Source organism: Oncorhynchus masou, chromosome 18 (assembly GCF_036934945.1).
Source record: "Oncorhynchus masou masou isolate Uvic2021 chromosome 18, UVic_Omas_1.1, whole genome shotgun sequence".
NCBI classification, from domain to species: Eukaryota; Metazoa; Chordata; class Actinopteri; order Salmoniformes; family Salmonidae; genus Oncorhynchus; species Oncorhynchus masou.
In genome coordinates this window covers 74,207,583-74,234,188 of record NC_088229.1, presented here as the reverse complement: position 1 = coordinate 74,234,188, position 26,606 = coordinate 74,207,583, and the positions used below count along the sequence as shown (strand labels likewise).

Genomic DNA, 26,606 nt, shown 5'->3' with positions numbered 1-26,606 from the left:
AGGATGCCAGCTGGGAGAAAGACAGAGAGAGGATGCCAGCGGGGAGAAAGACAGAGAGAGGATGCCAGCGGGGAGAAAGACAGAGAGAGGATGCCAGTGGAGAAAGACAAAGAGAGGATGCCAGCAGGGAGAAAGACAGAGAGAGGATGCCAGCAGGGAGAAAGACGGAGAGAGGATGCCAGCAGGGAGAAAGACAGAGAGATGATGCCAGCGGGGAGAAAGACAGAGAGATGATGCCAGCGGGGAGAAAGACAGAGAGCGGATGCCAGCGGGGAGAAAGACAGAGAGCGGATGCCAGCGGGGAGAAAGACAGAGAGATGATGCCAGCGGGGAGAAAGACAGAGAGAGGATGCCAGCGGGGAGAAAGACAGTGAGAGGATGCCAGCTGGGAGAAAGACAGAGAGAGGATGCCAGTGGGGAGAAAGACAGAGAGAGGATGCCAGTGGGGAGAAAGACAGAGAGAGGATGCCAGCGGGGAGAAAGACAGAGAGAGGATGCCAGCAGGGTGAAAGACAGAGAGAGGATGCCAGCAGGGTGAAAGACAGAGAGGATGCCAGCGGGGAGAAAGACAGAGAGATGATGCCAGCGGGGAGAAAGACAGAGAGCGGATGCCAGCGGGGAGAAAGACAGAGAGATGATGCCAGCGGGGAGAAAGACAGAGAGAGGATGCCAGCGGGGAGAAAGACAGTGAGAGGATGCCAGCTGGGAGAAAGACAGAGAGAGGATGCCAGTGGGGAGAAAGACAGAGAGAGGATGCCAGTGGGGAGAAAGACAGAGAGAGGATGCCAGCGGGGAGAAAGACAGAGAGAGGATGCCAGCAGGGTGAAAGACAGAGAGAGGATGCCAGCAGGGTGAAAGACAGAGAGAGGATGCCAGCAGGGTGAAAGACAGAGAGAGGATGCCAGCAGGGAGAAAGACAGAGAGAGGATGCCAGCAGGGAGAAAGACAGGGAGAAAGACAGAGAGAGGATGCCAGCTGGGAGAAAGACAGAGAGAGGATGCCAGCTGGGAGAAAGACAGAGAGAGGATGCCAGCGGGGAGAAAGACAGAGAGAGGATGCCAGCGGGGAGAAAGACAGAGAGAGGATGCCAGTGGAGAAAGACAAAGAGAGGATGCCAGCAGGGAGAAAGACAGAGAGAGGATGCCAGCAGGGAGAAAGACAGAGAGAGGATGCCAGCGGGGAGAAAGACAGAGAGAGGATGCAGGCAGGGAGAAAGACAGATAGAGGATGCCAGCGGGGAGAAAGACAGAGAGAGGATGCCAGTGGAGAAAGACAAAGAGAGGATGCAGGCAGGGAGAAAGACAGAGCGAGGATGCCAGCAGGGAGAAAGACAGAGAGAGGATGCCAGCAGGGAGAAAGACAGAGAGAGGATGCCAGCAGGGAGAAAGACAGAGAGAGGATGCCAGCAGGGAGAAAGACAGGGAGAAAGACAGAGAGAGGATGCCAGCGGGGAGAAAGACAGATAGAGGATGCCAGCTGGGAGAAAGACAGATAGAGGATGCCAGTGGAGAAAGACAGAGCGAGGATGCCAGCAGGGAGAAAGACAGAGAGAGGATCCCAGCGGGGAGAAAGACAGAGAGAGGATGCCAGCGGGGAGAAAGACAGAGAGAGGATGCCAGCGGGGAGAAAGACAGAGAGAGGATGCCAGCGGGGAGAAAGACAGAGAGAGGATGCCAGCGGGGAGAAAGACAGAGAGAGGATGCCAGCGGGGAGAAAGACAGAGAAGCTAGATTAGAACCTAGACTAGCCAGGCCACGAGATGGACTGCTTCTACTGGGTCAGAGTTTACGCACAGTAGAGTTTACTGTCCTCAGACAGACAGAGAGACAGATGTTGGGCAAATGGAGGACCTAGGAATAATCATCACTTTTCTTACTGTTTTTTCCCCCAGGCAAAGCCAATCAAAATCATGCAGTCTGTACAGTACTACTGTTTTCAGGGATATGTAGCCCCTCTGTGGAGTGTTTCAAAATGCCCAAGTCAGTAATGAGGCCAGTAGTCAGTAATGAGGTCAGTAGTCAGTAATGAGGCCAGTAGTCAGTAATGACGCCAGTAGTCAGTAATGAGGTCAGGCCAGTAGTCAGTAATGAGGTCAGGCCAGTAGTCAGTAATGAGGTCAGGTCAGTAGTCAGTAATGAGGTTAGTAGTCAGTAATGAGGTCAGTAGTCAGTAATGAGGCCAGTAGTCAGTAATGAGGTTAGTAGTCAGTAATGAGGTTAGTAGTCAGTAATGAGGCCAGTAGTCAGTAAGGAGGCCAGTAGTCAGTAAAGAGGCCAGTAGTCAGTAAGGAGGTCAGTAGTCAGTAATGATGTCAGGTCAGTAATGAGGTTAGTAGTCAGTAATGAGGTTAGTAGTCAGTAATGAGGCCAGTAGTCAGTAATGAGGTTAGTAGTCAGTAATGAGGCCAGTAGTCAGTAATGAGGCCAGTAGTCAGTAATGAGGCCAGTAGTCAGTAAGGAGGTCAGGCCAGTAGTCAGTAATGAGGTTAGTAGTCAGTAATGAGGTTAGTAGTCAGTAATGAGGCCAGTAGTCAGTAATGAGGTCAGTAGTCAGTAATGAGGCCAGTAGTCAGTAAGGAGGTCAGGCCAGTAGTCAGTAATGAGGTTAGTAGTCAGTAATGAGGCCAGTAGTCAGTAATGAGGCCAGTAATGAGGCCAGTAGTCAGTAATGAGGTCAGTAGTCCGTAATGAGGTCAGGCCAGTAGTCAGTAATGAGGCCAGTAGTCAGTAATGAGGCCAGTAGTCAGTAATGAGGCCAGTAGTCAGTAATGAGGTCAGTAGTCAGTAATGAGGTCAGGCCAGTAGTCAGTAATTAGGTTAGTAGTCAGTAATGAGGTTAGTAGTCAGTAATGAGGCCAGTAGTCAGTAATGAGGTTAGTAGTCAGTAATGAGGTTAGTAGTCAGTAATGAGGCCAGTAGTCAGTAATGAGGTTAGTAGTCAGTAATGAGGTTAGTAGTCAGTAATGAGGTTAGTAGTCAGTAATGAGGCCAGTAGTCAGTAATGAGGTCAGTAATGAGGTCAGTAGTCAGTAATGAGGTCAGTAGTCAGTAATGAGGTCAGTAGTCAGTAATGAGGTCAGTAATGAGGTCAGTAGTCAGTAATGAGGTCAGTAGTCAGTAATGAGGTCAGTAGTCAGTAATGAGTTTAGTTGTCAGTAATGAGGTCAGTAATGAGGCCAGTAGTCAGTAATTAAGCCAGGTTAGTAGTCAGTAATGAGGCCAGTAGTCAGTAATGAGGCCAGTAGTCAGTAATGAGGCCAGTAGTCAGTAATGAGGCCAGTAGTCAGTAGTCAGTAATGAGGTTAGTAGTCAGTAATGAGGCCAGTAATGAGGCCAGTAGTCAGTAGTCAGTAATTAAGCCAGGTTAGTAGTCAGTAATGAGGTCAGTAGTCAGTAATGAGGCCAGTAATGAGGCCAGTATTCAGTAATTAAGCCAGGTTAGTAGTCAGTAATGAAGTCAGTAGTCAGTAATCAGGTTAGTAGTCAGTAATGAGGTCAGTAATGAGGTCAGTAATGAGGCCAGTAGTCAGTAATGAGGTCAGTAGTCAGTAATTAAGCCAGGTCAGTAGTCAGTAATGAGGCCAGTAGTCAGTAATGAGGTCAGTAATGAGGTCAGTAGTCAGTAATGAGGTCAGTAGTCAGTAATGAGGTCAGTAGTCAGTAATGAGGTCAGTAGTCAGTAATGAGGTCAGTAGTCAGTAATGAGGCCAGTAGTCAGTAATGAGGCCAGTAGTCAGTAATGAGGCCAGTAGTCAGTAGCCAGTAATGAGTTTAGTAGTCAGTAATGAGGCCAGTAATGAGGCCAGTAGTCAGTAATCAGGTTAGTAGTCAGTAATGAGGTTAGTAGTCAGTAATGAGGCCAGTAGTCAGTAATGAGGTCAGTAGTCAGTAATTAAGCCAGGTCAGTAGTCAGTAATGAGGTCAGGTCAGTAATGCAGTATCCAAATCTTGATTTGATGAACAAGTCAACTACTGCCTTTGACTCCCGAGGACAATGTCTCATTCCCAATTAGTTGTCCTGGCATCCCACTTCCTGGTCTCCTTCTTTAAAACACAGGGGAGGAGAAGGTCCAAGGAGGTGAGGAGAGAAGGAGGAGAGAGGACGTGAGGAATTGAGAAAGAGCCGGTGTGCTCAGGAGTCAAAAGGAAGTAGTTGAGTCATCTGCCAGAGAGGACAGTGGGTAAAAAGGGACGATACACTTTGCTTTAGGCTTCAGTCAACTCACCGAACTCGTAGAAACTGCAAACATGACATGATTACTGTCTATCACTTTAAATACTCTGCAGAACAGCTGAGCCTTCCTTCAGAGGTCATGTTTGTTTATCTAGCTGATGTTTTTCCACTATTTACACAGATGGATATTTGATAGCGTCTAACCCCATAGGACTACAGTCATGACTCAGGGCTAGCTATGGGAGGAGAGAGATGGGAGGGGGAGGGAGGGAGGGTGCAGGAGGGGGAGGGACTGGCCAAGGGAAAGGGAGGGAGGGACAGGGATGGACCGAGGGCAGGGACAGGGACCCGACCGAGGGCAGGGACGGACCGGGGGAGGGAGGGACAGGGACCCAACCGAGGGACAGGGACGGACCGACGGGGAGGGAGGGACAGGGACCCGACCGAGGGACAGGGACGGACCGGGGGAGGGAGGGACAGGGACCCAACCGAGGGACAGGGACGGACCGACGGGGAGGGAGGGACAGGGACGGACCGAGGTCAGGGACAGGGACCCGACCGAGTGCAGGGACGGACCGGGGGAGGGAGGGACAGGGACCCGACCGAGGGCAGGGACGGACCGGGGGAGGGAGGGACAGGGACCCAACCGAGGGACAGGGACGGACCGACGGGGAGGGAGGGACAGGGACGGACCGAGGTCAGGGACAGGGACCCGACCGAGTGCAGGGACGGACCGGGGGAGGGAGGGACAGGGACCCAACCGAGGGACAGGGACGGACCGACGTGGAGGGAGGGACAGGGACCCGACCGAGGGACAGGGACGGACCGAGGGAGGGGGAGGCAGGGAGAGGGACAGCGGGAGAGAGGTAGAGGCCAAAGGTCTACTTTTGTAATGGAGAGAGAACACGTAGATGAGGAGACTAGACATTAGTCTCATGACTGAGGTGCTGACTGGGGCTCCGTTTGTCTCCTGTCTAACTCTGCTCTACTAAGTGGATAATGACACAGTGTTCCATAGATAGGCCTGTTGTTTACCCAGCTGCATGTCTGCAGGACGTGCAGACAGACGGTGAATCCCATTTTGGCTTAACGTCTAGGCTTAATGCAATTCTGTCTTGATTGGTTTGCTCAACAACCACCACCAGCCATTTATGGAGTTCTGGTCTTTTGGTACCAATACCTTCCAGAAAATACTCAGGCAAACACATGTGTTTCTCAACGCAGTATTTGTACATTTGTTCAGCTGTTTGAAAAGGTTTCTCATATGTATGTCTCACCCCAGTCGAAGGTCCTCTGTCCCTGTAAAGAGAACTGAACTTGATCTTCCTGATTTTTGTGATTATTATGTATATTTTTTTAACCTGAACAGTTGATCACTGGTTTCTCCTCCAGGAATATCCCGAGCTGACCTCCGCCATGTTGTCTTATTTTTCTGTTTTGTTTTCTCTCTCTGTGAAGACAGAATCAGCGATACAGCCGTCTGGATGAACAGAAACAGTATGTCTTCTTATTGTATCACACTGCTTCTTCTCTTTCAAACAATCTAACTCTCTTCCTTCCCTTCCTACCTAGGCTGGTGTGGGATGGGTTGGCCTGTCTAGCTCTGTTGTGGGTTTTCTCTTTCCTTCTCTCCTGCCAGGCTTTTCTTATTTCAGCCTCCTGCTGTTCTCTTTTTCTTTCTGGTCTTTCCACGGTTTTATCCCTGCTGCTGTCTCTCTCTTTCTCTCTCTGTCTCTCTCTCGCTCTCTCTCTGTCTCTCTCTGTCTCTCTCTCGCTCTCTCTCTGTCTCTCTCTGTCTCTCTCCTTGTCTCTCTCTCTCCTTGTCTCTCTCTCTCCTTGTCTCTCTCTCTCCTTGTCTCTCTCTCTCTCTGTATCTCTGTCTCTGTCTGTCTCTCTGTGTCTCTGTCTCTCTCTGTCTGTCTCTGTCTCTCTCTGTCTGTCTCTCTGTCTCTCTCTCTGTCTCTCTCTGTCTCTCTCTCGCTCTCTCTCTGTCTCTCTCTGTCTCTCTCTCTCTCTCCTTGTCTCTCTCTCTCCTTGTCTCTCTCTCTCTCTGTATCTCTGTCTCTGTCTGTCTCTCTCTGTCTCTGTCTCTCTCTGTCTGTCTCTCTGTCTCTCTCTCTGTCTCTCTCTCTCTGTCTCTGTCTCTCTCTCTCTCTGTCTCTCTCTCTCCCTGTCTCTCTCTCTCTTTTTTTCTCTGTCTCTCTCTCTCTGTCAAATATTTAGCCACGGTGTACCGTCGATTTAGGGCCAGATAGCCCTGCATTTTGCTTTACTTGTGTTTCCCATTAAGCAATGTAGTTTTGTTTTGATTGTGTTGTAATTTGGTTTATTCTGATTGATTGGGGCGGCAGGGTAGCCTAGTGGTTAGAGCGTTGGACTAGTAACCGGAAGGTTGCAAGTTCAAACCCCTGAGCTGACAAGGTACAAATCTGTCGTTCTGCCCCTGAACAGGCAGTTAACCCACTGTTCCTAGGCCGTCATTGAAAATAAGAATTTGTTCTTAACTGACTTGCCTGGTTAAATAAAGGTAAAATATATTTTTTTTATTTTGTACAAATCAAGAACTTTGGTCTAATTCCCTGAGATCTGGATCTTCTCTGTAAAATCATTATATTTTTGGGGGTTTACTGCCAGGGCCCAGGTCTGGCAGTACTGCTCTAGCAGGTCCAGGCTCTGCTGTAGGCCATGTGCTGTGGGGGTTTACTGCCAGGGCCCAGGTCTGGCAGTACTGCTCTAGCAGGTCCAGGCTCTGCTGTAGGCCATGTGCTGTGGGGGTTTACTGCCAGGGCCCAGGTCTGGCAGTACTGCTCTAGCAGGTCCAGGCTCTGCTGTAGGCCATGTGCTGTGGGGGTTTACTGCCAGGGCCCAGGTCTGGCAGTACTGCTCTAGCAGGTCCAGGCTCTGCTGTAGGCCATGTGCTGTGGGGGTTTACTGCCAGGGCCCAGGTCTGGCAGTACTGCTCTAGCAGGTCCAGGCTCTGCTGTAGGCCATGTGCTGTGGGGGTTTACTGCCAGGGCCCAGGTCTGGCAGTACTGCTCTAGCAGGCTCTGCTGTAGGCCATGTGCTGTGGGTGACAGCAGGCATAGGTCATCTGCGAAGAGTAGGCATTTAACTTCTGAATTGTGGAGACTAACACCAAGGGCTGAGGATTTGTCTAGAATAGTGGCCAATTCGTTGATGTAAATATTGAAGAGTGTAGGGCTCAGATTGCAACCCTGGCGAAGACCCCGCCCCTGGTTCTGCTGTATGTATTGCCAGTATACAGTGCCTTGCGAAAGTATTCGGCCCCCTTGAACTTTGCGACCTTTTGCACGCCCAATTTTTCAGTTTTTGATTTGTTAAAAAAGTTTGAAATATCCAATAAATGTCGTTCCACTTCATGATTGTGTCCCACTTGTTGTTGATTCTTCACAAAAAAATACAGTTTTATATCTTTATTTTTGAAGCCTGAAATGTGGCAAAAGGTCGCAAAGTTCAAGGGGGCCGAATACTTTCGCAAGGCACTGTACATTGATTTAGTGATGTCATATGTTTTACCCCGACACCACTTTCAATAACTTTGTAGAACAGTCCTGTATGCCAAATAGAATCAAATGCTTTTTGGAAATCGATAAAGCAAGCGTATAGTTTGGTATTATTTTGGTGTAGGGTGTAAATATCATCAGTCGTGTGATGTTTTGGTTTAAATCCAATTTGCCTTTTACTCGAGACATTGTGCTTATTGAGGAAGTTTAGAACTCTTACATTGATAATACCACAGAAGACCTTCCCCAGGTCACTGTTCACACAAATGCCTCTGGAATTGTCAGGGTCACATTTGTCTCCATTTTTTTATAGATTGGGGTTATGAGTCCTTGATTCCAGATGTCAGGGAGATAACCTACCCTCAGGATCAAATTAAACAGTTTTAATATAGCCAATTGAAATGTTGCACTAGTGAGTTTGAGCATCTCATTTAGGATGCCATCAGGTCCGCAGGTCCTCTCTCTGTCCCTTTGTCTCTCTCTCTCTCTCTCTGTGTCTCTCTCTGTCTCTCTCTCTCTCTCTCTCTCTCTCTCTCTCTCTCTCTCTCTCTCTCTGTCTCTCTCTCTCTCTCTCTCTCTCTCCGTTTTACACCTATAACCCTGTTGCTGTATGTTCTCTCTCCCTAACTAACTAATCAGCTCTATATGCTAATCTATGTGTCATCATTGACCTCTCTGACAAGCAGAATGTCTCTCCTGTCCTCCTGTATGAGCGCACCGCATGAGGTGCCCGGCAGGCATGATACCTACAGGGTGGAGAGGTACGGTAACTAGTAACTACACGCCTCACCTCCCCCTGTGGTTGTGTAGACGCCGTCGAGCTCCTGGGTCCTGACTGGTTATCCCTACCTACCCACAGCTCCTGGGTCCTGACTGGTTATCCTACCCACAGCTCCTGGGTCCTGACTGGTTATCCCTACCTACCCACAGCTCCTGGGTCCTGACTGGTTATCCTACCCACAGCTCCTGGGTCCTGACTGGTTATCCCTACCTACCCACAGCTCCTGGGTCCTGACTGGTTATCCCTACCTACCCACAGCTCCTGAGTCCTGACTGGTTATCCCTACCTACCCACAGCTCCTGAGTCCTGACTGGTTATCCCTACCTACCCACAGCTCCTGAGTCCTGACTGGTTATCCCTACCTACCCACAGCTCCTGGGTCCTGACTGGTTATCCCTACCTACCCACAGCTCCTGGGTCCTGACTGGTTATCCCTACCTACCCACAGCTCCTGAGTCCTGACTGGTTATCCCTACCTACCCACAGCTCCTGGGTCCTGACTGGTTATCCCTACCTACCCACAGCTCCTGGGTCCTGACTGGTTATCCTACCCACAGCTCCTGAGTCCTGACTGGTTATCCCTACCTACCCACAGCTCCTGGGTCCTGACTGGTTATCCTACCCACAGCTCCTGGGTCCTGACTGGTTATCCCTACCTACCCACAGCTCCTGAGTCCTGACTGGTTATCCCTACCTACCCACAGCTCCTGGGTCCTGACTGGTTATCCTACCCACAGCTCCTGAGTCCTGACTGGTTATCCCTACCTACCCACAGCTCCTGGGTCCTGACTGGTTATCCCTACCGACCCACAGCTCCTGGGTCCTGACTGGTTATCCTACCCACAGCTCCTGAGTCCTGACTGGTTATCCCTACCTACCCACAGCTCCTGGGTCCTGACTGGTTATCCTACCCACAGCTCCTGGGTCCTGACTGGTTATCCCTACCTACCCACAGCTCCTGGGTTCTGACTGGTTATCCCTACCTACCCACAGCTCCTGAGTCCTGACTGGTTATCCCTACCTACCCATAGCTCCTGGGTCGTGACTGGTTATCCCTACCTACCCACAGCTCCTGGGTCCTGACTGGTTATCCTACCCACAGCTCCTGGGTCCTGACTGGTTATCCTACCCACAGCTCCTGAGTCCTGACTGGTTATCCCTACCTACCCATAGCTCCTGGGTCGTGACTGGTTATCCCTACCTACCCACAGCTCCTGGGTCCTGACTGGTTATCCTACCCACAGCTTCTGGGTCCTGACTGGTTATCCTACCCACAGCTCCTGGGTCCTGACTGGTTATCCTACCCACAGCTCCTGGGTCCTGACTGGTTATCCCTACCTACCCACAGCTCCTGGGTCCTGACTGGTTATCCTACCCACAGCTCCTGGGTCCTGACTGGTTATCCCTACCTACCCACAGCTCCTGGGTCCTGACTGGTTATCCTACCCACAGCATTGGGTCCTGACTGGTTATCCCTACCTACCCACAGCTCCTGAGTCCTGACTGGTTATCCCTACCTACCCACAGCTTCTGGGTCCTGACTGGTTATCCCTACCAACCCACAGCTCATGAGTCCTGACTGGTTATCCCTACCTACCCACAGCTCCTGGGTCCTGACTGGTTATCCTACCCACAGCTCCTGGGTCCTGACTGGTTATCCCTACCTACCCACAGCTCCTGGGTCCTGACTGGTTATCCCTACCTACCCACAGCTCATGAGTCCTGACTGGTTATCCTACCCACAGCTCCTGGGTCCTGACTGGTTATCCTACCCTCAGCATTGGGTCCTGACTGGTTATCCCTACCTACCCACAGCTTCTGGGTCCTGACTGGTTATCCCTACCTACCCACAGCTCATGAGTCCTGACTGGTTATCCCTACCTACCCACAGCTTCTGGGTCCTGACTGGTTATCCCTACCTACCCACAGCTCATGAGTCCTGACTGGTTATCCCTACCTACCCACAGCTCCTGGGTCCTGACTGGTTATCCTACCCACAGCTCCTGGGTCCTGACTGGTTATCCCTACCTACCCACAGCTCCTGAGTCCTGACTGGTTATCCCTACCTACCCACAGCTTCTGGGTCCTGACTGGTTATCCCTACCTACCCACAGCTCATGAGTCCTGACTGGTTATCCCTACCTACCCACAGCTCCTGGGTCCTGACTGGTTATCCTACCCTCAGCTCCTGAGTCCTGACTGGTTATCCCTACCTACCCACAGCTCCTGGGTCCTGACTGGTTATCCCTACCTACCCACAGCTCCTGGGTCCTGACTGGTTATCCTACCCACAGCTCCTGAGTCCTGACTGGTTATCCCTACCTACCCACAGCTCCTGGGTCCTGACTGGTTATCCTACCCACAGCTCCTGGGTCCTGACTGGTTATCCCTACCTACCCACAGCTCCTGGGTCCTGACTGGTTATCCCTACCTACCCACAGCTCCTGGGTCCTGACTGGTTATCCTACCCACAGCTCCTGGGTCCTGACTGGTTATCCTACCCACAGCTCCTGGGTCCTGACTGGTTATCCCTACCTACCCACAGCTCCTGGGTCCTGACTGGTTATCCTACCCACAGCTCCTGGGTCCTGACTGGTTATCCCTACCTACCCACAGCTCCTGAGTCCTGACTGGTTATCCTACCCACAGCTCCTGGGTCCTGACTGGTTATCCTACCCACAGCTCCTGGGTCCTGACTGGTTATCCCTACCTACCCACAGCTCCTGGGTCCTGACTGGTTATCCTACCCACAGCTCCTGGGTCCTGACTGGTTATCCCTACCTACCCACAGCTCCTGAGTCCTGACTGGTTATCCTACCCACAGCTCCTGGGTCCTGACTGGTTATCCTACCCACAGCTCCTGGGTCCTGACTGGTTATCCCTACCTATCCACAGCTCCTGGGTCCTGACTGGTTATCCTACCCACAGCTCCTGGGTCCTGACTGGTTATCCCTACCCACAGCTCCTGGGTCCTGACTGGTTATCCTACCCACAGCTCCTGGGTCCTGACTGGTTATCCTACCCACAGCTCCTGGGTCCTGACTGGTTATCCCTACCCACAGCTCCTGGGTCCTGACTGGTTATCCTACCCACAGCTCCTGGGTCCTGACTGGTTATCCTACCCACAGCTCCTGGGTCCTGACTGGTTATCCCTACCTACAGCTCCTGGGTCCTGACTGGTTATCCTACCCACAGCTCCTGGGTCCTGACTGGTTATCCTACCCACAGCTCCTGGGTCCTGACTGGTTATCCCTACCTACCCACAGCTCCTGGGTCCTGACTGGTTATCCTACCCACAGCTCCTGGGTCCTGACTGGTTATCCCTACCTACCCACAGCTCCTGGGTCCTGACTGGTTATCCTACCCACAGCTCCTGGGTCCTGACTGGTTATCCTACCCACAGCTCCTGGGTCCTGACTGGTTATCCTACCCACAGCTCCTGGGTCCTGACTGGTTATCCTACCCACAGCTCCTGGGTCCTGACTGGTTATCCCTACCCACAGCTCCTGGGTCCTGACTGGTTATCCTACCCACAGCTCCTGGGTCCTGACTGGTTATCCCTACCCACAGCTCCTGGGTCCTGACTGGTTATCCTACCCACAGCTCCTGGGTCCTGACTGGTTATCCTACCCACAGCTCCTGTATCAGTCTGTGTATCAGTCTGTGGTGGTTCTGTGTTTCTGCACTAGACAAGACACCGACCCCTAGGTCTCTGAGGACTTCTATGGAAGTCTATTGAGTTATAGCCATTGTGGGTGCCCCCCCCTCCCCCCCCCATTCCATTAGAGACCTCAAAGAGATCTGGGTGATGTGATCCTTTAATCTAGTTTTACACTGGACAGTTCCTCCATCGCTAATGGAGATACAACCAGGGGGACTAGTAGCCTGGGCCCAGGTCTGTTTATGTTGTCTTGTGAACTCCTATAATCATTGACATACCATCGGCACAATCAGATCTGGGGACTCGGGCTAAAGGGGGGGGGGGGCTGCCTGATGAAGAATATGAGATAAAAAAAAAGCTTCAATCTGGTGTAGTTCTGGGAGTCAAAACGCATGTGTATCAGTGTCTGAGCTGTAGGGCCTGAAAGCTCTGCTGGTTGATCCGGGGGGCGGGGGGGGGGGGGTCACACCTTTCTATTGTTGTGTCTCAATGATTCTACACTCAGGTTATTCTGTTGTCTTTGTGAATGCCCTCCCCTTTCTCTCTCTCTTTCTGTCTGTCTCTGTCTGTCTGTCTGTGTCTCACTGTCTTTGTCTGTCTCTCTCTGTCTGTCTCTTTCTTTCTGTCTGTCTGTGTCTCTCTCTCTGTCTGTCGGTCTGTCTGTGTCTCTCTAATGGGTCTGTCTGGTCTGTCTGTCTGTCTGTCTGTCTGTCTGTCTGTCTCTTTCGCTCTCTGTCTGTCTGTCTGTCTGTCTGTGTCTTTCGCTCTGTCTGTCTGTCTGTCTATGGGTCTGTCTGTCTGTCTCTCTCTCGTGGGGGCCCTTCATAGCTTTTCCTTCCAATCTCTGTCATCTTAACAGGGTGTCAGACTGTGCTGAGACAGTTTGTGTATCTCTAGAATCCTCCAACTGAATGACATGGTGCTGAGGTTTGTTCTGGGTGATTGTTGTCTCACTGACTGGTGCATGAGCACGAGGCCAACCGTACACTCAAACCCCAGCAACCCGTCTCCCAGGTTTAGGATCAACGACATTCAATTCAGGAAATAAACTGACATTGGATTGTAAGTTTACCTCCTGAATTGCCTGAATAGATAGATTGATGCCAACTCTACAGATGTCTGAGGTACAGCAGTGTGGATACAGCCCAGAGCCAAACCTCTCCAGCCCATTTCAGAGCCCTACTGCATGTGTGGCCACTGAACTAATTAATATGTAAAAAAAAACACACACTGTTGATACTGTACTGATGTCAGCCTAACTAACTATTTGAGATCAGGTTTGTTGTTGGGGAGCGTCGGGCTAATGCTAGGCTAATGCTATTCTCCATCAGGTTTTGTTTTTGGGAAGCGTCAGGCTAATGCTAGGCTGATGCTATTTTCATCAGTTTTGTTGTTGGGAAGCGTCAGGCTAGGCTAATGCTATTCTCCATCAGGTTTGTTTTTGGGAAGCGTCAGGCTAATGCTAGGCTAATGCTATTCTCCATCAGGTTTGTTTTTGGGAAGCGTCAGGCTAATGCTAGGCTAATGCTATCGCCATCAGTTTTGTTGTTGGGAAACGTCAGGCTAATGCTAGGCTAATGCTATCTCCATCAGGTTTGTTGTTGGGAAGCGTCAGGCTAATGCTAGTTCTATCTTTTTAACATTGTGTGTGTGTGTGTGCAGTGTGGCGTCTGCCATGACGTCGGAGCTACCCGATCGCTACGAACGCCTGACCTCTGTCTCCAGCTCAGTGGACTTTGAGCAGAGGGACACTGTAAGTACCACTTCCTGTTTTTACTGGGATCAGGGGTCGTGGGGTGTGGAGCGACCACAGTAGGGACTTCACTACAAACAGGAAAACTTGTTTGGGAGAAAAATCTTGTCGTACATTTGAGTCATTTAGCAGACGCTCTTATCCAGAACCACTTAGTTAGAACCACATGTTAAAGATGCACTCTGGGATCTTAAGCACAACAAATTTGTAACATGTCACACCAAATGGATGATCTAGTAGACAATTGGATGATGTAGTAGACAATTGTTTGATGTAGTAGACAATTGGTTGATGTAGTAGACAATTGGATGATGCAGTAGGCAATTGGACATTGCAGTAGGCAATTGGATGATGCAGTAGGCAATTGGTTGATGTAGTAGACAATTGGATGATGTAGTAGACAATTGGATGATGCAGTAGACAATTGGATGATGCAGTAGACAATTGGATGATGCAGTAGGCAATTGGATGATGCAGTAGGCAATTGGATGATGCAGTAGGCAATTGGATGATGCAGTAGACAATTGGATGATGCAGTAGACAATTGGATGATGCAGTAGACAATTGGATGATGCAGTAGACAATTGGATGATGCAGTAGACAATTGGATGATGCAGTAGGCAATTGGACATTGCAGTAGGCAATTGGACGATGCAGTAGACAATTGGATGATGCAGTAGATGATAATTGGATGATGATGTAGACGATAATTGGATGATGATGTAGACGATAATTGGATGATGATGTAGACGATAATTGGATGATGTAGACGACAATTGGATGATGTAGTAGACGACAATTGGATGATGTAGTAGACAATTGGATGATGCAGTAGACAATTGGATGATGCAGTAGACAATTGGATGATGATGTAGACGATAATTGGATGATGATGTAGACGACAATTGGATGATGTAGTAGACGACAATTGGATGATGTAGTAGACGACAATTGGATGATGTAGTAGACGATAATTGGATGATGCAGTAGACAATTGGATGATGTAGTTGAAATGATACAACCGTTTGAGAGTGCAGCTCTAAGAGAGTAAGCCGAGAGAACCACGTGGTTGATTTCGTCCTATTGTCAGCGTTACTCTGAAACTGCTGACCAAGTGTACATTGTAACAGAGAACAGGATACCGAGGTTACGGGCCAATTTCTTTTCAATTCAGGAACTACACTGAAATGTAAATTCTCTTCAATGCTTTTTGAAAAGGAAAATGTGGAATTAGATTGTGATTTATGTTCTGAATTGACTGGAATTGGAATGGAATTGACCCCCAACACTGCAGGATACAGTTCGGGAGAACCTTGACATTTTTTGGGGGGTTTTAATCGGGTCACAAACTCACTTTTATGAGTCCACTACTGTGACACAACGTGGCTAGAAGAATTTCCCCCCAATTGGATAATAACCTGTAATCTACGTTAGCTCCGACCTAATCTAACCTAATCTCATCTCCCTTCAGGGCTTCTGCTCCTGGTTAACCGCCATCTTCCGCATTAAGTGAGTCTCTAATAAAGTTTTGGGTGCGGGCATGGGACCGCAAGGAAGGGAGAATGAGGTTGTGTGTGTGTGTGTGTGTGTGTGTGTGTGTGTGTGTGTGTGTGTGTGTGTGTGTGTGTGTGTTAACAAACAAACTGTCAATTTGACTGTTCAGAGGTCTGCTCTGACTCAAAGGGACTTTCCTGGTTAAATAAAAGTTAAATCTCTGTCTGTCTCTGTCTGTCTGTCTGTCTCTCTCCTCTCTCTGTCTATATCTCTCTCTCCTGTCTGTCTGTCTGTCTGTCTGTCTGTCTGTCTGTCTGTCTGTCTCTCTCCTCTCTCTGTCTATCTATCTCTCTCCTGTCTGTCTGTCTGTCTGTCTCTCTCCTCTCTATCTGTCTGTCTGTCTGTCTGTCTGTCTCTCTCCTCTGTCTCTCTCTCTTCTGTCTGTCTGTCTGTCTCTCTCCTCTCGGTCTGTCTGTCTGTCTCTCTCCTCTCGGTCTGTCTCTCTCCTCTCGGTCTGTCTGTCTCTCTCCTCTCGGTCGGTCTGTCTGTCTGTCTGTCTGTCTGTCTGTCTGTCTGTCTGTCTCTTCTCTGTCTGTTTCTCTCTGTCTCTGTCTCTCTCCTCTCTGTCTGTCTGTCTGTCTGTCTCTCTCTTTCTCTGTCTCTCCTCTCCTCTGTCTGTTTCTCTCTGTCTCTCTCTTTCTCTGTCTCTCCTCTCCTCTGTCTGTCTCTCTCCTCTCTGTCTCTGTCTCTCTCCTGTCTGTCTGTCTGTCTGTCTTGTCTCTTTCTCTGTCTCTCCTCTCCTCTGTCTGTTTCTCTCTGTCTCCAGGGATGAGGAGATCAGGGAAAAGTGTGGGGAGGATGCAGTACACTACCTCTCCTTCCAGAGGCACATCATTGGTCTGCTGGTGGTGGTGGGCGTGCTCTCAGTGGCCATTGTCCTGCCCGTCAACTTCTCAGGAAATCTATTGGGTGAGTGGGGTTTAGGGGGTGGGACTTCAGGAATACTTGAGACTAACACTGGGCTGGTGGTGTCCCCTATCCCCTATGTTGTGCACTACTTTAGATCAGGGCTCTATTTCCCTATGTCCCTGTGGGTCCTGGTCTAAAGTAGTGCACTTCAGAGGGAATAGGGTGCCATTTGAGGCATATCCCTAGTAGTCATCAGAAATCCCTCACTTCAGAAGTCCTTTAGTCTGGATAGTGGGGTTTTAGGACTTTGAGGTTATTATTATAGATTGAATTGTATCTATTTTAACTCTGATGACTCAAGGGTTATATCATGTGATTTTTCCATCTTGTCGTCACGTGAAACATCAAAGTGGAGGCAAATACAAGTAAGTGAGAAAGTAGCCTGGTCTGAGTTCCATAGGGCAGGAGCACATCTCCAGCTCCTCTAGGGCGAGGCGGCTGCTCCTCTAGGGCGAGGCGGCTGCTCCTCTAGGGGGAGGCGGCTGCTCCTCTAGGGCGAGGCGGCTGTGAGATAGCTGCTCCTCTAGGGGGAGGCGGCTGCTCCTCTAGGGGGAGGCGGCTGCTCCTCTAGGGGGAGGCGGCTGCTCCTCTAGGGGGAGGCGGCTGCTCCTCTAGGGGGAGGCGGCTGCTCATCTAGGGGGAGGCGGCTGCTCCTCTAGGGCGAGGCGGCTGTGAGGTGGCTGCTCCTCTAGGGCGAGGCGGCTGCTCCTCTAGGGGGAGGCGGCTGTGAGGTGGCTGCTCCTCTAGGGGGAGGCGGCTGCTCCTCTAGGGCGAGGCGGCTGTGAGGTGGCTGCTCCTCTAGGGGGAGGTGGCTGCTCCTCTAGGGGGAGGCGGCTGCTCCTCTAGGGGGAGGCGGCTGTGAGGTGGCTGCTCCTCTAGGGCGAGGCGGCTGTGAGATGGCTGCTCCTGTAGGGGGAGGCGGCTGCTCCTCTAGGGGGAGGCGGCTGCTCCTCTAGGGGGAGGCGGCTGCTCCTCTAGGGGGAGGCGGCTGCTCCTCTAGGGGGGGGAGGCTGCTCCTCTAGGGGGAGGTGGCTGCTCCTCTAGGGCAAGGTGGGTGTTCCTCTAGGGGGAGGCGGCTGCTCCTCTAGGGGGAGGCGGCTGCTCCTCTAGGGGGAGGCGGCTGCTCCTCTAGGGGGAGGCGGCTGCTCCTCTAGGGGGAGGCGGCTGTGAGATGGCTGCTCCTCTAGGGGGAGGCGGCTGCTCCTCTAGGGGGAGGCGGCTGCTCCTCTAGGGGGAGGCGGCTGTGAGGCGGCTGCTCCTCTAGGGGGAGGCGGCTGCTCCTCTAGGGGGAGGCGGCTGCTCCTCTAGGGGGAGGCGGCTGCTCCTCTAGGGGGAGGCAGCTGCTCCTCTAGGGGGAGGCGGCTGCTCCTCTAGGGGGAGGCGGCTGCTCCTCTAGGGGGAGGCGGCTGCTCCTCTAGGGAGAGGCGGCTGCTCCTCTAGGGGGATGCGGCTGCTCCTCTGGGGGGAGGCGGCTGTGAGGCGGCTGCTCCTCTAGGGGGAGGTGGCTGCTCCTCTAGGGCGAGGCGGGTGCTCCTCTAGGGGGAGGCAGCTGCTCCTCTAGGGGGAGGCGGCTGCTCCTCTAGGGGGAGGCGGCTGTGAGGCGGCTGCTCCTCTAGGGGGAGGTGGCTGCTCCTCTAGGGCGAGGCGGGTGCTCCTCTAGGGGGAGGCTGCTGCTCCTCTAGGGGGAGGCGGCTGCTCCTCTAGGGGGAGGCGGCTGCTCCTCTAGGGGGAGGCGGCTGTGAGATAGCTGCTCCTCTCGGGCGAGGCGGCTTGATGTACAAGGGCAGACTATTTGATATTAGATGTAATTACTATCAATGTGCTCTGTGTAGAAATAGCTGTGGTCATGCTGGCCAGACTGGCCATTTAAAATATACATTCTGTGTATCACATGAGTCAAATTCTTCTCATCAGCGCCTTGTGGCTTCATTTCCTCACTTTGATATAATAGGAAACCTGCTCCTCTAAAAACACATGAGCCTCCAACCCACCCATAGAAATAGAATGAACTATAACGTACAGTGCCTTGCGAAAGTATTCGGGCCCCTTGAACTTTGCGAACTTTTGCCACATTTCAGGCTTCAAACATAAAGATATAAAACTGTATTTTTTTGTGAAGAATCAACAACAAGTGGGACACAATCATGAAGTGGAACGACATTTATTGGATATTTCAAACTTTTTTAACAAATCAAAAACTGAAAAATTGGGCGTGCAAAATTATTCAGCCCCTTTACTTTCAGTGCAGCAAACTCTCCAGAAGTTCAGTGAGGATCTCTGAATGATCCAATGTTGACCTAAATGACTAATGATGATAAATACAATCCACCTGTGTGTAATCAAGTCTCCGTATAAATGCACCTGCACTGTGATAGTCTCAGAGGTCCGTTAAAAGCGCAGAGAGCATCATGAAGAACAAGGAACACACCAGGCAGGTCCGAGATACTGTTGTGAAGAAGTTTAAAGCCGGATTTGGATACAAAAAGATTTCCCAAGCTTTAAACATCCCAAGGAGCACTGTGCAAGCGATAATATTGAAATGGAAGGAGTATCAGACCACTGCAAATCTACCAAGACCTGGCCGTCCCTCTAAACTTTCAGCTCATACAAGGAGAAGACTGATCAGAGATGCAGCCAAGAGGCCCATGATCACTCTGGATGAACTGCAGAGATCTACAGCTGAGGTGGGAGACTCTGTCCATAGGACAACAATCAGTCGTATATTGCACAAATCTGGCCTTTATGGAAGAGTGGCAGGAAGAAAGCCATTTCTTAAAGATATCCATAAAAAGTGTTGTTTAAAGTTTGCCACAAGCCACCTGGGAGACACACCAAACATGTGGAAGAAGGTGCTCTGGTCAGATGAAGCCAAAATTGAACTTTTTGGCAACAATGCAAAACGTTATGTTTGGCGTAAAAGCAACACAGCTCATCACCCTGAACACACCATACCCACTGTCAAACATGGTGGTGGCAGCATCATGGTTTGGGCCTGCTTTTCTTCAGCAGGGACAGGGAAGATGGTTAAAATTGATGGGAAGATGGATGGAGCCAAATTACAGGACCATTCTGGAAGAAAACCTGATGGAGTCTGCAAAAGACCTGAGACTGGGACGGAGATTTGTCTTCCAACAAGACAATGATCCAAAACATAAAGCAAAATCTACAATGGAATGGTTCAAAAATAAACATATCCAGGTGTTAGAATGGCCAAGTGAAAGTCCAGACCTGAATCCAATCGATAATCTGTGGAAAGAACTGAAAACTGCTGTTCACAAATGCTCTCCATCCAACCTCACTGAGCTCGAGCTGTTTTGCAAGGAGGAATGGGAAAAAATTTCAGTCTCTCGATGTGCAAAACTGATAGAGACATACCCCAAGCGACTTACAGCTGTAATTGCAGCAAAGTATTAACTTAAGGGGGCTGAATAATTTTGAATAATTTTGCCCACCCAAATTTTCAGTTTTGGATTTGTTAAAAAAGTTTGAAATTTCCAATATATGTCGTTCCACTTCATGATTGTGTCCCACTTTTTGTTGATTCTTCACAAAAAAATACAGTTTTATATCTTTATGTTTGAAGACTGAAATGTGGCAAAAGTTTGCAAAGTTCAAGGGGGCCGAATACTTTCGCAAGGCACTGTACATTCCCATTCTAGAACCCAATCATAGAGTGAACTATAACGTACATTCCCATTCTAGAACCCAATCATAGAATAAACTATAACGTACATTCTTATTCTAGAACCCAATCGTAGAAATAGAAGGACTAGCTGCTTCAACAGACCATAATGTCCTATTATTCTACTGTGTACTAGGCTAACCATGAAGTAAAATATAATCTCTTCTTTTTTCTCCCCCCCCCACACAGAAAACAATGCCTACAGTTTTGGGCGTACCACTATAGCCAATCTGGATGCCAAGTGAGTGCTTCTCCATGACTGTTTCCTTATTGTAGGGTGACGGTGGTGATAAATGAACTTGTGTTCTCATTAAGCCATAAGGCACCACAGGGGTACCGCCTGGACACAGGCCTTAGGCGTGGTATTTTGGCCATATATCACAAACCCCAGAGGTGCCTTATAAACTGGTTACCAACGTTATCCGAACAGTAAACGTTTTGTTGTTGTTGTTGTTGTCATACCCGTGCTATACGGTATGATATACCACGGCTTTCAGCCAATCAATAACATTTTACCTTGACCAATATGAATCTTCATGTTCTGAATCGTTGAGTGGCGTCTTTCTCTTAAAATGTATACCACCCTGCATACCACCCTACATACCACTCTACATACCACTCTACATACCACTCTGCATACCACCCTACATACCACCCTGCATACCACTCTACATACCACTCTGCATACCACCCTACATACCACCCTGCATACCACTCTACATACCACCCTACATACCACCCTGCATACCACTCTACATACCACCCTGCATACCACCCTACATACCACCCTACATACCACCCTGCATACCACTCTACATACTACTCTGCATACCACTCTGCATACCACCCTGCATACCACCCTGCATACCACCCTGCATACCACCCTACATACCACCCTGCATACCACCCTACATACCACTCTGCATACCACCCTAAATACAACTCTACATACCACCCTACATCCCACCCTGCATACCACTCTACATCCCACCCTGCATACCACCCTGCATACCACCCTGCATGCCACTCTGCATACCACTCTGCATACCACCCTGCATACCACCCTACATACCACTCTGCATACCACCCTGCATACCACCCTACATACCACTCTACATACCACTCTGCATACCACCCTGCATACCACCCTGCATACCACTCTACATACCACCCTGCATACCACTGCTGGCTTTCTTCTGAAGCTAAGCAGGGTTGGTCCTGGTCAGTCCCTGGATGAGAGACCAGAGGCTGCTGGAAGTGGTGTTGGAGGGCCAGTAGGAGGCACTCTTTCCTCTGGTCTAAAAAAAAATATCCCAATGCCCCAGGGCAGTGATTGGGGATATTGCCCTGTGTAGGGTGCCGTCTTTCGGATGGGACGTTAAACGGGTGTCCTGACTCTCTGCGGTCATTAAAGATCCCATGGCACTTATCGTAAGAGTAGGGGTGTTAACCCCGGTGTCCTGGCGAAATTCACAATCTGGCCCTCAAACCATCACAGTCATCTAATAATCCCCAGTTTACAATAGGCTCATTCATCCCCCCCTCCTCTCCCCTGTAACTATTCCCCAGGTCGTTGCTGCAAATGAGAACGTGTTCTCAGTCAACTTACCTGGTAAAATAACGGATAAATAAAAAATACAAACATTTCGTTAACATTATATTTAAAATGTCAGATATTTTTTGTTGTTGTAACCGATAATAAGCACAGAACTCTGTTGACACGTTGTGGTGGTCGTCTTTAAAGTTGTTTACGCCCGGCACAAAAAAACAAACAAAAAAACATTACTATGCACGACGAGCTGAATTAAATGTAAAACGGCTTTGAAAATAAAAATCTTGCTGTGCTCTGTGTTCCGGTGACATACGCTTGTTTTTTTTTGTGTGAGAATCATTTAAATAGAACAGGAATTTTGCAACGAATATGTAAAAAGCCGAATACTAAAATGTGAAAATACTATGTCATGTCTTAAACATCGATATCCATCTTTACCGTCTTACGTATTGTTCTTCTGTCCTCCGTATTCGAGGAGAAAGAGGACGTTGCGCCTGTCAGTTAGCCTTGATTCTCTCACAGCATCCAGACCAGCTGACACAATGCTTTTTTCCCAGGTTCTTGACCACTTTCTCTGCCTTCCATTGGTTTAGTCAGCCAAATACTTTTTATCCAGCATAATTTGTAAATAAATTCATTAAAAATCCCACAATGTGATTTTCTGGATTGTTTTTCTTCTCATTTTGTCCGTCATAGTTGAAGTGTACCTATGATGAAAATTACAGGCCTCTCTCATCTTTTTAAGTGGGAGAACTTGCACAATTGGTGGCTGACTAAATATTTTTTTGCCCCACTGTATATATATGTCTGATTATATCTTTTGGTCAAAATATGTGTTTTTGATTGGACATCAGCTCCAATTTTAGTAGGAATGGTTGGTGTCTGTCTGTCCCCCTCTCTCAGTAGCATACTGCTGTGACTAACTGGGTTTCTCTGTCTCTCCTCTCAGTAGCATACTGCTGTGACTAACTGGGTTTCTCTGTCTCTCCTCAGTAGCATACTGCTGTGACTAACTGGGTTTCTCTGCCCCTCCTCTCAGTAGCATACTGCTGTGGCTAACTGGGTTTCTCTCTCCTCTCAGTAGCATACTGCTGTGACTAACTGGGTTTCTCTCTCCTCTCAGTAGCATACTGCTGTGACTAACTGGGTTTCTCTGCCCTCTCAGTAGCATACTGCTGTGGCTAACTGGGTTTCTCTGTCCTCTCAGTAGCATACTGCTGTGACTAACTGGGTTTCCCTGTCCTCTCAGTAGCATACTGCTGTGACTAACTGGGTTTCTCTGTCTCTCCTCTCAGTAGCATACTGCTGTGACTAACTGGGTTTCTCTGTCCTCTCAGTAGCATACTGCTGTGACTAACTGGGTTTCTCTGTCCTCTCAGTAGCATACTGCTGTGACTAACTGGGTTTCTCTGTCTCTCAGTAGCATACTGCTGTGACTAACTGGGTTTCTCTGTCTCTCCTCTCAGTAGCATACTGCTGTGATTAACTGGGTTTCTCTCTCCTCTCAGTAGCATACTGCTGTGACTAACTGGGTTTCTCTGTCTCTCCTCTCAGTAGCATACTGCTGTGGCTAACTGGGTTTCTCTGTCTCTCCTCTCAGTAGCATACTGCTGTGACTAACTGGGTTTCTCTGTCTCTCCTCTCAGTAGCATACTGCTGTGACTAACTGGGTTTCTCTGCCTCTCCTCTCAGTAGCATACTGCTGTGACTAACTGGGTTTCTCTGTCTCTCCTCTCAGTAGCATACTGCTGTGATTAACTGGGTTTCTCTGTCTCTCCTCTCAGTAGCATACTGCTTTGGCTAACTGGGTTTCTCTGCCTCTCCTCTCAGTAGCATACTGCTGTGGCTAACTGGGTTTCTCTGTCCTCTCAGTAGCATACTGCTGTGGCTAACTGGGTTTCTCTGCCTCTCCTCTCAGTAGCATACTGCTGTGACTAACTGGGTTTCTCTGTCTCTCCTCTCAGTAGCATACTGCTGTGACTAACTGGGTTTCTCTGTCCTCTCAGTAACATGCTGCTGTGGCTCCACACCACCTTTGCGTTCCTCTACCTGTTGCTGACCGTGTACAGCATGAGACGGCACACCTCCAAGATGCACTACAGAGAGGACGATCTGGTGGGTGGTATGAGCACACACAAACACACACACACACACACACACACACACACACACACACACACACACACACACACACCTCCAAGATGCACTACAGAGAGGACGATCTGGTGGGTGGTATGAACACACACACACACACACACCTCCAAGATGCACTACAGAGAGGACGATCTGGTGGGTGGTATGAACACACACACACACACACACCTCCAAGATGCACTACAGAGAGGACGATCTGGTGGGTGGTATGAACACACACACACACACACACCTCCAAGATGCACTACAGAGAGGACGATCTGGTGGGTGGTATGAGCACACACACACACACCTCCAAGATGCACTACAGAGAGGACGATCTGGTGGGTGGTATGAACACACACACACACACACCTCCAAGATGCACTACAGAGAGGACGATCTGGTGGGTGGTATGAACACACACACACACACACACACACACCTCCAAGACGCACTACAGAGAGGACGTTCTGGTGGGTGGTATGAACACACACACACACACACACACGTTCCTAAATATCCCTCCACTACCTGGCTGTACCAGGTCAATGCGTAAAGTCTACCATATCATCATTTCTTCCTTTAGGTGAAGCGCACTTTATTTGTCAACGGGATCTCCAAGTATGCAGAGGAGAAGCACATCAAGCAACACTTTGAGTAAGTCCTGTCTGGTTTTTATTTATTTATTTTTATATAACTAGGCAAGTCAGTTAAGAACAAATTCTTATTTACAATGACGGCCTGGGAACAGTGGGTTAACTGCCTGTTCAGGGGCAGAACGACAGATTTTTACCTCGTCAGCTCGGGGATTCGATCTTGATTTAACCTTTCGGTTACTAGTCCAACGCTTCCTGCCGTCCCAATGATTTCCTGATTTCACTTCGCAAGCCTCAATGGTTTGGGGGGCGCTGGGGGGGAGAGACACACTGGGAGGGGGGACAGACACACTGGGAGGGGGGGACAGACACACTGGGAGGGGGGCAGACACACTGGGAGGGGGGGACAGACACACTGGGAGGGGGGGACAGACACTCTGGGGGGGGAGACCAACATGTCAGTTGTTCAGTATTCTGCAGAGAGAGAGACCAGCATGTCAGTTGTTCAGTATTCTGCAGAGAGAGAGACCAGCATGTCAGTTGTTCAGTATTCTGCAGAGAGAGAGACCAGCATGTCAGTTGTTCAGTATTCTGCAGAGAGAGAGACCAGCATGTCAGTTGTTCAGTATTCTGCAGAGAGAGAGACCAGCATGTCAGTTGTTCAGTATTCTGCAGAGAGGGAGACCAACATGTCAGTTGTTCAGTATTCTGCAGAGAGAGAGACCAACATGTCAGTTGTTCAGTATTCTGCAGAGAGAGAGAGAGAGAGAGAGACCAACATGTCAGTTGTTCAGTATTCTGCAGAGAGAGAGAGAGAGAGAGACCAACATGTCAGTTGTGCAGTAGTCTGCAGAGAGAGAGGGAGAGAGAGACCAACATGTCAGTTGTTCAGTAGTCTGCAGAGAGAGAGGGAGACCAACATGTCAGTTGTGCAGTAGTCTGCAGAGAGAGAGGGAGAGAGAGACCAACATGTCAGTTGTTCAGTAGTCTGCAGAGAGAGAGAGAGAGACCAACATGTCAGTTGTTCAGTAGTCTGCAGAGAGAGAGAGAGAGAGACCAACATGTCAGTTGTGCAGTAGTCTGCAGAGAGAGAGGGAGAGAGAGACCAACATGTCAGTTGTTCAGTAGTCTGCAGAGAGAGAGGGGGAGACCAGCATGTCAGTTGTTCAGTAGTCTGCAGAGAGAGAGAGAGACCAACATGTCAGTTGTTCAGTAGTCTGCAGAGAGAGAGAGAGAGTGAGACCAACATGTCAGTTGTGCAGTAGTCTGCAGAGAGAGAGGGAGAGAGAGACCAACATGTCAGTTGTTCAGTAGTCTGCAGAGAGAGAGGGAGACCAACATGTCAGTTGTGCAGTAGTCTGCAGAGAGAGAGGGAGAGAGAGACCAGCATGTCAGTTGTTCAGTATTCTGCAGAGAGAGAGACCAGCATGTCAGTTGTTCAGTATTCTGCAGAGAGAGAGACCAGCATGTCAGTTGTTCAGTATTCTGCAGAGAGAGAGACCAGCATGTCAGTTGTTCAGTATTCTGCAGAGAGAGAGACCAGCATGTCAGTTGTTCAGTATTCTGCAGAGAGAGAGACCAGCATGTCAGTTGTTCAGTATTCTGCAGAGAGGGAGACCAACATGTCAGTTGTTCAGTATTCTGCAGAGAGGGAGACCAACATGTCAGTTGTTCAGTATTCTGCAGAGAGAGAGACCAACATGTCAGTTGTTCAGTATTCTGCAGAGAGAGAGACCAACATGTCAGTTGTTCAGTATTCTGCAGAGAGAGAGAGAGAGAGAGACCAACATGTCAGTTGTTCAGTATTCTGCAGAGAGAGAGAGAGACCAACATGTCAGTTGTTCAGTATTTTACAGAGAGAGAGACCAACATGTCAGTTGTGCAGTAGTCTGCAGAGAGAGAGGGAGAGAGAGACCAACATGTCAGTTGTTCAGTAGTCTGCAGAGAGAGAGGGAGACCAACATGTCAGTTGTGCAGTAGTCTGCAGAGAGAGAGGGAGAGAGAGACCAACATGTCAGTTGTTCAGTAGTCTGCAGAGAGAGAGAGCGAGAGACCAACATGTCAGTTGTTCAGTATTCTGCAGAGAGAGAGAGAGACCAACATGTCAGTTGTTCAGTATTCTGCAGAGAGAGAGAGAGAGAGAGAGACCAACATGTCAGTTGTTCAGTATTCTGTGAGAGAGAGAGAGGGAGACCAACATGTCAGTTGTTCAGTATTCTGTGAGAGAGAGAGAGGGAGACCAACATGTCAGTTGTTCAGTATTCTGCAGAGAGAGAGAGAGAGAG

At 49.5% G+C, this 26,606-nt stretch overlaps 1 protein-coding gene across 2 annotated transcripts in view; it reads left to right on the top strand.

Moving 5' to 3' along the window:
* LOC135505260 (CSC1-like protein 2) overlaps positions 1–26,606 on the top strand; it is a 99,948-nt gene that overhangs the window by 34,672 nt on the left and 38,670 nt on the right. Inside the window, exons 4-10 of one of the 2 annotated variants that reach the window (XM_064924466.1) lie at positions 5,632–5,670; positions 13,802–13,892; positions 15,364–15,401; positions 16,213–16,355; positions 20,227–20,278; positions 23,596–23,704; positions 24,312–24,382. In XM_064924466.1, coding sequence (XP_064780538.1) covers positions 5,632–5,670; positions 13,802–13,892; positions 15,364–15,401; positions 16,213–16,355; positions 20,227–20,278; positions 23,596–23,704; positions 24,312–24,382 — 543 coding nt within the window. Of the gene's footprint in view, positions 1–5,631; positions 5,671–13,801; positions 13,893–15,363; positions 15,402–16,212; positions 16,356–20,226; positions 20,279–23,595; positions 23,705–23,729; positions 24,129–24,311; positions 24,383–26,606 lie in introns of those variants that run through there. The other variant, XM_064924467.1, reaches the window with a different exon arrangement.